The sequence below is a fragment of the Asparagus officinalis genome, chromosome 5 (assembly GCF_001876935.1).
Source record: "Asparagus officinalis chromosome 5, Aspof.V1, whole genome shotgun sequence".
Taxonomy (NCBI): domain Eukaryota; kingdom Viridiplantae; phylum Streptophyta; class Magnoliopsida; order Asparagales; family Asparagaceae; genus Asparagus; species Asparagus officinalis.
In genome coordinates, this window is record NC_033798.1 from 3,421,190 (window position 1) to 3,433,921 (window position 12,732).

At 36.9% G+C, this 12,732-nt stretch overlaps 1 protein-coding gene across 1 annotated transcript; it reads right to left on the minus strand.

Moving 5' to 3' along the window:
- LOC109840707 (pentatricopeptide repeat-containing protein At2g01510, mitochondrial) lies at positions 8,510 to 10,521 on the minus strand. Its single transcript, XM_020409449.1, has one exon. It carries the CDS (start codon positions 10,444 to 10,446, stop codon positions 8,617 to 8,619), a length of 1,830 nt encoding a protein of 609 aa, XP_020265038.1. The 5' UTR covers positions 10,447 to 10,521; the 3' UTR covers positions 8,510 to 8,616.

Genomic DNA, 12,732 nt, shown 5'->3' on the forward strand with positions numbered 1-12,732 from the left:
CTGCCACTGATGTAACTGCATACATCGAGCTGAACTGACCATATAACTAATATGGGTATCGGGCAATTAACTCTACGATTCAGTTTGTGTTTTACCCGCTCCACGTTGGCTGCCTTGTTGCTGTAAAATAAGAGAACCTGGAGTTCCTTCGTGGTCTCCTAAGCTGTACCCGACCCGAAGAAGATGCCTCGCCGAAATCAAAGCGGGCGATTGATGAAAATACCGCAATTTTTGTTCAGAATCCGTAGGTGCGCTCGAGATGCTGACGCCCAAGAGAACGTGATTATTGTTAGAAGGGTTGGTCGCAAGTAATATCACCTAATTGCGAATAGACTTCCTATAGTTTTATTATTGCAAATAGATCCCTGAGTAATTCTTTCCACTCTTATAATAGTTAAGAAGGTTTGAAGAGACAGATGAACTCTCTATAATAGTCACTTTAACTTCGTCATTTTTGAAGAGACAGATGAGCTCTTTTCCCCCCTTACTTTTAGAAGAGTCAAAGAAGTTCACCGAGGAGCTGTATTCGCATTTGGACCAATACTGCATGGGGTCTATTCGCAACAAATAGAAATATAGAAGGTCAATTTGCAATTAGGTAATACTATAAGGGTCCATTCACAATTACTCAGAGCAAATTCCTAAAAACCCCTGAACTTTGATGGATTTGGCACAAACACATCCTAAACTTAATAATTCTAAAAACCATGGGACTTTTAACAAATTTCATCTGCATAAATAATTTTCCGAGTTAAAAGTATAATGCTAAACAGTTGATTGCTATTAATCACTCTAATTTAGGAGGATATTTGATAAATCTCAAAGTTGAAGGAAGATTTTCTGATAATACCTAAGTTAATGAGGAGTTCAGTATTCCGAAATATTGAGAACGAAGGGCAACGGGTGCTGGAGCAGCATAACAATCAAGGCGCTACTCGAGTACACGAAAACTGAAAGAGAGGAAACCCTTTTTAAATTGTAAACACGTGCCGCGTGGCATGCGCGTGCTAAATAAAAAATTGTGAAAAATAAAAGAAGCCATAGCACGTGAAATTTTATTTATATTGTTTAGCCGTGGAGAATTTTTTTATCGTGACTCGTGAGCGATCTTAGCTTGAAGGGAAAAAAAAAATATAAATATGAATTTATACACAAGCTTAAAAGATATTTCTAAACCAAACCACAAAAGTTTAATCAAAATTTTCGGCTTCTTCAATTTGCACTAATTTATCTATGCTACAACTCCTAGAAACATTTTTATCCAAAAATAAAAATAAATAAATAAATTTCTAAACGTAATGTTTAAAACATTACTTTTTTATTTCCTTTTTAGACACTAATTTATCTACAATATAACTCCCAAAACATTGTTATCCACAAATTAAAAAAGAAAAATCCTCCAAGGACCCAAAATATGAGACCAACGGGGGGACATGTGAGGTGTCCCCCTCCTATTGCATAATGAGCCAGAACTCATTATGTAATAGGAGGGGGACACCTCACATGTCCTTCCTGTTGATCCCATATTTTGGGTCCCTGTAGTAAAACTCATTAAAAAAAGAATTCTAAAACAAATGCTTTAAACCGTTGCGATATTTAGCCTTCTCCGCATTGATTTATCCATGGTATTAAGTCCAGAGAAAACATTATCGTTGTCCAGATGCCACAACCGTTTAATTAAAAAAAACATGCTAAACCAAAACTCTTAAATTATTATTTGTTTTGTCTTCTTTCCCACTAATTAATTTATCCATACTGCAATTCCAAAGAGCATTTTCATCCATAAATTTTAAAAAAAAAATTGTAAACCAAATGCTTAAACCATTAATTATTATCTTTGGTTTGCTCACAGTGCGGGTCAATTGTGCCTGTTCCTATCTAAAGTGAGCACACCAAAGTATCGGGGGAAAAAGCTAAAAATGTCACAAACTTGGAGTAGTTATTTATTACTGGCATCCAACGGCAATTTGGTGGATCTAAATTCTACACCCATTTTAGTCAGAAAGCAAACACTCTCCCTTCTCGCCAACAAGAAATACAAAGCTAAGGAACCATTAATTCATCTCTGCAGCGTATCATGAGAATCCTGCATCAGGTTGCTCTAAGTTATATGACTATGTTTGACAAATGGGTGTTCATACACGAGTCCACGTTATAAATTCTTATGTGTTGTTTGCCCGTGTGTGTTGGTTTCGGGAGTGGAGAACCAAACCTAGAATCAAAATTCACATACTGCACAATAATCCTCTTACCGGTCGACCGACACAAGCTCATCGGTCGACCGATGTGAAGCCAAAAATATTACAGGAGTTTCGGGATGGTCAACCGACGGGCTTGCCCCGGTCGATTGAAAACGTGCACAAGAAACCCGGTAGAAAACAGGGTTCTTGACGGTCGACCGAAGCAATGATATCGGTCGACCGATGGTGATCAACCAGTCGACCGATAAGATGATATCGGTCGACCGAAGTCGGGTCAGGCGGTTTCCTGGTTCGGGTTGGAATCTGTTTTTGGGCTGAATATATATATGTTTCCTAAAATGTTTTTAGGGTTATGTGAGGACGTCTTTTAGAGGGTTTTGACGGGACTTTGAGATTAGAGATCTTAGAGAGAGTGTGGTCTACCGCGAGCATTGTAATCTTCTTCAATTAATCAAAGAATTTCTGGTGTGGCTCCCGAGGACGTAGGCACGTTTGAGCATTGTAATCTTCTTCAATTAATCAAAGAATTTCTGGTGTGGCTCCCGAGGACGTAGGCACGTTTGCCGAACCTCGTTAAATCTGGTGTTTTCTTCTTTTGTTCGTTCTTTCCTGCAAGTTTTCTTTTATTTGCTGTGATTTCTTACTTGCCTACTCTCGACACAAGATCCGGAAGGGCACGGGTTGTCATTTGTGTGTTCAACCCCAACAGTGTGTTTATGTGCCGGTGCGTGTATGTGTGCTTTTGTGCATGCTGACAACACAAGAGAATACATTTAACTGGTATATTGCTGATAATAGAGATTATAGTCAAATTATTTGTTATTTCTATGTTATGTCAAGTATATTGTCGAAAGGAACCTGCATAAGAAGCAAATTTCACAAACGCTAGCAACAGTCATCATTTTTGACATTTATCAATTTTTACCGATTAATATACTCGGGTCTTAAATTTTCTTTTTCTTTTTTTTTCATATGTTATTGGAGTTCACATATGACAGGAATCATATCAGCCTTACGTTGATGGTCACCACAAAACAGCTTTGATCTTGAAACATTCTTGATATCCTAAACTAGAAGTAGTGCTCATGAGATGATCTTCTCTATTACAATTCTGAGTATAAGAATATCTAAGATTTCCCATGAAAAATTATCTTATTAATTTTGGCTTCTGATGATAGTTTACTGTCGGAACCGTGGTAGAAACTGTAGTTCTAAGATGTCTGCATGAAGGTAGGTCTAATTTATTTAATTATCTCATCAGCAATTGTTTGGTGGGAAATTTATAGTAAAAAGAATGAAAGAAAATTGACTTGTATTCTCTAGATCTTAATTATAATTTGGATTCCGATTACAAAAGAGAGGAGAATAATCTGGATTCTCCACTTTGTTTAATTCTGGGTTCTTCACAGTAGCGATGGAATGCTTCCTTCGAATGCTCGCATCGAATATACTCTCCGTTGACGATCCGACCGTCTTATCTCGCGGGAACAATTAACTTGTGTGGCAAGTTTGAAACTCTGAACGAGTTGATAACTCAGAACGAGTTTAAACTCTTAAAAAAAGAGTTGATTTGAACCGAAAATCGGTTAATAAGCTAATGATGAAAGCTCCAAGGAATGCTCCAGAGATTGAGCGAAGACCCCCTTTTCTGATCTCTAGATCCGAGAAATCTCCAAGATCCGAAGATGTGTTGGCCTTCTTGTTTTGATGATGTTTAACAAACAATTTACCACTAATGTTGTTTGTCTAGTATTTGTGTTTTCTTATTTATTATAGACAAACAACGTAGTTGGAGGATGAATGGAATAGCGCTTCAACGACGATATCAAATGGAGGTTGGCGGAATTGTGGAGTGAAGCAACATACAATTCAAGTTAAAGATCAAGTTCAAGCTTCATCCGCAAAGTGTACCAAGTCACGCTTATTGAAGATCAAGATCGGCTTGGGTAATCTAGTTTAGGTTTTATATTATGTGTGTTAAGTACCTTAAACTCAATATCATATACGCACACGTATTTGGCTTCTATGTATATATATAGTTATATATATACATGCATGGTTTTGGGTTTTTATGTTTTGGACATACTTGCAAAATACATGAGTTTTCACAAATGGAAATTCAATTTGAGAAATTCTTTTTCTAACATGTTTTTTTTCATGTTTATAAACATTTCGCAAAGTTTCATCAAGTTTGGAATTGATTTGTTATGTTTAATGGAATTTACAAAATCATGTTTTTCGTTCGTGCATGTTCATGCATGTTTTACAAAACAGATGAGTTTTCATAAATGGGAAGTGATATTCAATAAATTCTTTCTTTTACATTTTTATCTACATGTTTAGAAACTTTCCTCAAAATTTTACTATTTTTGGAGTTGATTTACTGTGCCCAATTGATTTTACAAAATCGTGTATGTCAGCAGTTTTTTAGAAACTGTAAATCTGTGTTCAAACATTTGTTTCTCTCAACTGGGAAATGATTTTTCAGAAATTCTTTCTCTAACATGTTATTCTACATGTCTATAACCTTCCCACAAAATTTTATATTTTTTGGAGCTGTTTTACTATTTTTAATTGATTTTACAAAGTTGATACGCAGTGCTACATACCCGCATCAGAACCGCTCAAACTCCTGAAACGTTAACTTATCAGCTTGCATATGGCTCACGGTCGATCCGTACCGGCGAGACGAAGTACTGTAGCAGCCGATCGTTACACAGTAACGGTAGTTGCTGGTGTTTTTGTTTTTTAATGGTTTTTTGGTTTCGGGGTGGTTTCTCAGCCTATAAAACCCCTTTGTCATAACATTTTCCATACACACACAAAGAGAGTTTTAACAGCAAGTAAACAGATTTTAACAAGTTTTAGTTGGTTTAATGTGTTTAAGAACTTTTAATCATTTGAAGTTTGATAGTTTTGAGAAATAATTTCAAACATAAGCTTGAGGAGACATCTATTGATGTTGGCATCCAAAATCCACTTGCTAACCTCTGATCTAACTTGAGGAAGTTTCTAACTCTTTTCGCTAGGCAATTTTATTATGAGTTTCATAATCTATTATTGGCAGTTTGCTATTTGAGTTAATTGTTTATCTCATTGTTATCACACATCCCATTGACTTAATTGTATTTACTTCATAAAAGATTTTGGTTGGAGAGTTGTAACAATTGAGTGTGAGTTCCATTGTGTTCTCATCCATAGTAGAGAACACAACATTCTCTTCGATTGAGCACTTATTGGTGAGATTCTTTGTAATACACTTTGACACCGAGAGGAAGTGTTGAGGCGTCGGGGATCGTTCCAAGAGGAGTGATGTCGGTTGACGAGCCTAGGGAGAGGTTATAACCGAGCACTTGAGGGAGACACGGCTAGGTCCAACACTTGTGAGGGTGTAGAGTGTGATTGCAAGAGTGTTGATTGTAAAGTTTTCGGTTAGCTAGAAAACCGAGTGTGAGGTATAAACGTTGTTCGGGTGAACGTAGAAAATCCGGTTGTGATAGTGGATTTTTCCCCGGGAGTGGGGAGCGGAGACGTAGGACGGAAGGTCCGAACTCTGTGATCATATAGTGTGTTTGAGTGTGCTTTGGCGTTCATTTATATTTCTGTTCATATCTTATATCGCCATTGTCCATAGCTCATTATTTATATGATCCACTATCTAGTTCATATTGTTTACCCTTGTGTTAGTTTTATATCCTTGCACATACATTGTCTATATCTCTTTGTTAGGATATATCTTATTGTTTATATATCATTGCATATATTTCTATCATATATGATATATCTCATTGTTCATATTGCTTATCCTAGCTTATATTCTTGTTATATTTCATACTTGGTAGGATAACTTGTTAATTAATTTTAATTGGTATTTAATCGGATTAGATTAGTATAAGACCCTAATCACCCCCCCTCTAGGGTCTAACAAGATGATCTGCTCAAGAGGTTGCCGATCTCTCCTTTTGCGATCTATTTTTTATGCAAAAAACTGATCCCCTAACTCAATTGAGTTTCTGGTATTTATAGGGGATTAAGGATGGTAACTGTCCCCTTAATCCGCTCCTAAGTGGGGCGGAAATCCCTCAAATCGTGGGGGGAAAACGGTTTCTGAAACTGTTCAGTCCGTGTTTGAACGAGTCAAACGTCGAAAATGACGTTCTGGGCACGAACTCTGCGTTTTAGACATCAAACGTAGAGTTGGGCAAACGTCGAAAATGACGTTCTGGACCCGAACTCTGCGTTTTAGACATCAAACGTAGAGTTGGGCCTGTTTTAGGCTGAAAATGCACAGGTCACACAACATTGTGAACTCTGAAACGCAGAGTTGGGCTCTGCATGAACTCTGCGTTTTTGACCTGGGACGCAGGGTTGGGCTCTGCATGAACTCTGCGTTTTGAGTCCACGAACTCTGCGTTTTGACTCTGGAATGTAGCCACGAGCTCCGCGTTTCGAGTTTGGAACGCAGCCACGACCTCTGCGTTTTGAATCTCAAATACGGTCACGACCTCTGCGTTTTGAGTTTAGAACGCGGGCATGATCTCTGCATTTTGAGTTCAGAATGCGGGCATGACCTCTGCGTTTTGAATCTTGGATGCAGATGTGAGCCTCAGACGGGTTCGGCAAGCTTCAGGCTAAGTCTAATGTTTAGGCGAAGTGCAGTCTTACAGACGGACTTCAGAACATAACTTGCTGCGAAGAACAGGTCATACTTTCAAACCGTAAGTCGGAATGAGACGAATTATATATAAAAATCGGCTATCTCTACGAGACGGAGCTGATCAAACCGACCCCATAGGGTTCGGTTTGCTCCCTCCGTTTCACCAAATTCCTTCCGGTTTGAGAGATATCTATGTTTTGATATGAAGAGACCGTTAATTTATAGTCTATTTTGCTAGAGCGTTGTAAAGATCATCACCTTGTAACCTTCGTCTTGGCTCCTTAAAAATATGAGAGTCATCAGATTATAACTCCCGATGTTGATTGTGAAGGCTGTTGAATTAGAGCTTTCATTAGTTGTTGTGAAGGTCGTCAGATTGTAACCTTCTACGTGAAAGTCTTCAAATTGTAGCCTTCTGAAAGTCGTCAGATTGTAACTTCCATCATTGGTGTTTGATGGGGATTGGCTATCTGTTGTGATTTTTAGATAGCCTACAGCAATTAACATTATGTCATTTCATATCCTTTACGATATTGATTCCTTTAGCAATAACATGAGGTGCCCTTGTATACTTATTGCTTCTCATTGTTCCTAAATTATTGGCCGAGGACAATTCATTCGAACTATTCTGGTATGCATTGGTTGCATTGAGTTGTACTACTTTGTCACCAAGAAATAATAAAAGCAACACGAGCAATAAATGAACTACATTCATTGCATACCTCATGATATACATACTGAACTCCAAAGAGATAAAGATGCAAACATACAGCACTCTTAGTTCTAGTACGTGGTCAGAATGTTATCGGAAATATGGATGTAATGGTAATGTTGGATTATTAAAATCATGTTTTAATTATATGTGCAAAAAAATAAAAAATAAAAAGGAAGTAGCTTTTCTGGAACTGAGAACAAACACATGATTACCAAAGTGAAAAAAAATTGCAGGGGAGTTTTTGTGCAGTTTGCTCAAGGGGTCTAAATTCTATGATAGATTGCAATACTAGGGACTTCTGTATAACGTCAAGTGCAATGTGTATTATATGATGAGTCCTGATGAATGCGATTTTCTATGAAGCTTCCTCTTGTGAATGAGGTTCTGTAAGCTTAAACTGACTCGAGACTTGTTAACACTAAACTCTTGGTGCCCACTTAATAAATCCGATACAATGAAAGAAAAAGGCGACTACCCACAAATTAATTATCAACTAAGGATCAATATGATTTACTCTTGGAGCCAACTCAGTAAAGTGGATGGCGGACTAACTCAAGGCTTCATGCATTATAACTCCTTTTAAGTTTTCATGTATTATCCCTATTTTAATATTGAAATGAAAGGACCATATAGATTGGTTGTGGATTAAAACAGGTCAAAAGTTCACTGCCTTAGTTTACTACTTAATACATGAAATGCTGTCAAATTCAGTAGTAGAATATATAAATGAGAAAAGGAAGTAAAGGTATTTAAGTACAGGTCATATAGGAAATAGAACCAACCAAGCGAGAAGGTATTTTCTTGTGTATTGAGCTTCAGTAAACAAAATCAAGTAGCACATACAACTGATTTTTTTTTTTAATTTAACCTAGGACATCTGAGAATATATAAACAAGTAATCCAAAGCAAAAGGGATATTAGTAAAATTTGCTTTTGTAAATTAGAACTAAATCTGAAAATTCATTGGAACAAAAAATTGTGTTTCTACTCTAAGTAGTACCTTCAATTTGAAATTCAACTGAGCTTAACCTTCGATCTCTGAATCACCAAAAGTCATTGCACGAACATCTACCATCTCTAAAATGGTGAAATCGATTCTTATCTCTCATGATAATCTCCCTTCCAAGTGCCTTTGATACGTATTTAAAGAAAGTATGACAGTCATTGCATACCCTCAAATTCTTCATAATCCTTAATGGAACCCCCTCATCATCTCCCCTCGAATACAAAAGACTGAATGTAATGGCAAGCTTCTCGCTGTGAGTTCGAAGAGCTGCCTCTTTCTCCTCAACCTCCACATCGTGCAGAACAATTCCAGTCTCAGCTCTATACCCCATAGCCTTAACAATTCCATCCAGCTCGCCGAGTTTCTCATAAATCTCCTTACACTGAGAACGTGAGCCCTCAGAGAACACATGGACCTCTCCATCCAATTCAACTGAACTATAAGCAGAAACTTTCTTCAAATTGTTCCCTCTCATATGTTTCCTAATTTTATGCACATCGTCCCATCTCTCTGAAACTGCATACATATTCGATAGAAGAACTTGATATGAAGGCGTGCTGGGGGCTAATTTATAAAGCTCATCAGCAGCGATCTGACCAATACTAGTATCATGATAAATCGTGCAAGATCCCAATAATGCCCCCCATACAGCTGCATCAGGCTCGATTGGCATATTCTTGATGAAGCTAAACGCCTCTTCGAGATGCCCTGATCGACCAAGGAGATCGACCATAGTCGCATAATGCTCAGCTGTAGGACGAGAAATGCTGTAGAAATATTTCTTTCCCTCACTAACAAGCCCAGCGTGGCTACAAGCAGAGAGAACTGCAAGCATTGTTACAGAGTTTGGCTTCACGTTATCATCCTTCATTCTAGAGAACAAAGATAGAGCTTTATCAGAATCGCCATTAACAGCATAGCCACCAATCATAGTACTCCACGATACAACATTTCGTCTGTCACCCATTTCAGAAAACACCTTACTAGCCTCATCCATGCTTCCACATTTCGAATACATATCGATAAGCGCATTTTCTATGTACACATTACGAACTCTCTCTTTAACACGAGAATGCAGCTGCCTCCCAAAATCCAAGCAACCCAAATAAGCACACGACGAAATAGCGCTCACCAGCGTGATTGCATCAGGCTCGATCCCATCCGACTCCATTCTCCTATACAAAGCAAGGGCCCTGCTCGCATTCCCATTTTGTGCATAAGCACTTATCAAAGCATTCCAAAAAACCAAATCTCTACTCAAACCATCACCGCCGCCGCCAGAATCAAACACACAGTCCGCCGACTCTGAATCCCCAAACTTTGCATACATAACCATCAATTCAGTTCCAACAATGGCATTCTCATGCAATCCATACTTAACAATCTGCCCATGAACAGCCATTCCAAGTCTCACATTGAGAACCTCAGCGCACGCCTTGACCACAAACGGGAATGTGAAGCTATCGGGTCGAACATTAGCCGAACCCATTTGAAGATAAAGAGATATGGCATCAAAGGGAAGGTTGTCATTGAAATAAGCTCTTATAAGGGTGCTCCACAGGAAAACTCTTGGTTTGGGAATTTCATCGAACAGCTTGCGGGCGTAACGAATGTCGCCGATTCGTATAAGGTTTTCGAGGAGGCGAGTTAAGAGACTGTTTTTGTGGGTTAGGCCAGTCGTTAAGAGGAGGGAATGGATTTGTTTGAGGTGGGCAGGGTTTGAATTGGATTTCAAGAGGATGGCAACGGCGGATTTGGGGCTTATCTGGTATCGGGTTTGGTGGATGAGAGAGAGGAGTGCTTCGGTCTGGGGATGGGTTTTTGAGATCAAAGAGAAGGGTAGCATTTCTTTGGAGTTCATAGTCATTTGAGCAATGTGATTGAATGCTCCATGCAATACTTTTGAAGAGTTTTTTTTTTTTTTACCGTTCGTGATGGCGGGTGACCGTTGACAGTCCTTTACAGTTGAAGAGAGTGTGAAGAAGTTTGGGAGGTTTCTTTTCAAATCATAGAGTTTGTGCTTATTATCAAACAACATATTCTGAACATTATTAAGCCTCAAACGAAATTAAAATAGTAAAGGGGAAAAAAGACATTTATTTTTTTTACTTCCCTCACGGTAATATTTTCCCTCCAACAAATATAAAGGAAAAAAAAAACTTAAATTGTCTTCACTTATATAGAAAACAAAATTAAAACTAAAAAGTCTCGTACTTTCGCAGTTTAAAGGAGAAATCATAGGTCCACAATAAGTTAAGAAATCTTTGTTGAAATGAGAAAATATGTGGTGCACATAATTTGAATACTTATGTCACTTAACATAGTTTGCATAGTTCTTTTTAATTACTATTTGGAGGGAAAAATGTTATTTAGAGGGAAGTAAAAAAGAGATAAATAGAAGTTTTTTCCCCTTACTATTTTAATTTCTTTTTTAGTCTTGATAATGTCCATTATATGCTGGGTTTTTATAGAAATATGAGTTTAGTAAATTGACAATAAGCACATATTAAGGGAAGCCTTAATTGGCAATTAGAAACTAATATACAGTATGTTATATCCAAATTAACGGGTCCCCTGGGACACCTATTTGAAAAATCCTTTTTTATATTATTATTTTTGCATGTCTTATTGTTATTATATTATAATTTGACAACTATAACATTATAAATATAAAAATAGATTTTTTTTTAAATTGATATAGATATAGATTAATTTCACAAATACATTGAAGAAATATCAAATTTTTTTCCTCGTTGGAATCTACAAAATTTTAATAAGAACAAATGTCGAAAAGTAACAATTCCAAGTTAAAAGATTGGACTGTGAAGGGAAAAAGAGAAATAAAAATATGACTAATGTTTAAATATTTAATAAACAATTGCTTATTATTTACTAGTTAAAGAAAGATAAAGTGTGAATGCTCTAATAATATATAGTCCGTTGATTTCACAAAACACCCTGGTACTTGTTTGAAGCTCAGCTGATGACGACAGTAGCAGACTGTTGTTGACGAATATGTTCGTTAACATATTTGTTAATTTTGATTTTGAAAAGAGATAATTACTTTGGATCATTGAAATTAACATCAAATCTATAACTTAATAGTCATAACAATTATAACTATATGATCAACATATAATTGGATATTTCACATATTGGTCCCAATATTTCAGTACACATATCTACCGTGTATCCATTCGAAGATAGGTATTCAGGAATTATATTTGAATATGTTAATGAATACAGTTGTAGGTACAAATTTTTTTCCCCACTTATACTTATGCAGCAATTGAGATTTTTTATAAAGGTTTACAAGACAAGCCGTTTATAGATTTGCAAGTTCTGGTAAACGAGGAGAAGATATGCAAAGAAAAAATTGACATCTTGATTCAACGTAAGAGCGAAGTGATGGAAAATTTATAATTTTATCCTTCCCTAGAATAGAAAGATGAAGAGTGGGGGAAATCTTCTAATAATTTTGAATATAAATGAAATAAAAAAAATGAAAAGCTAATTAGCAATTTAAAAGAATTTGGAAAAATGAAGAATATATTTAAAAAAATCCAATCCAATCTATTCCTCTATAATAACGGAATAACGAGAGGATCTAAGATTCACTATTCATGCTGCAGGAAAAAAAAAACTACAGTAAATCACTGCAGCAGTGTTTCTGTAGCACAGACAGTAGGATCCAAGATTCACTATTCACGCTACAACAAATTTCTGTAACACATGCGAGAATTATAGTGTTAAAAACATTAATGTAGTATTTTTACTACAGTTAAGGTGGGATACTGTAGCATTTAAAAGCGTTACTACAGCACGTACAAAAACTGAATTTAAATACAGAATTACTGTGGCGGAAATAAAAAAATGGAGGTCGTGCTTTGCATGGGTGCGCACTAGCTAGTAAAATAGCAAAACCTCGAGATTATTTTGCAATACCCCAAAATTTGCGGGGCGGATACATTAAAAACCACGAAAAAAATCGACCCCAATCGTCCAGAGCTTGTCGTCGAAATTCATGATAAATCTCCCGATTCCAATAGCTGAGACACCGAGAGCCGGAGGTTTAGGTTTAGGGTTTAAGCTAGTCGCAGTGGAGTCGCCTCAATCCCCAAATTTGAAGTCATGCGCTCTTCTCTTCTCAAAT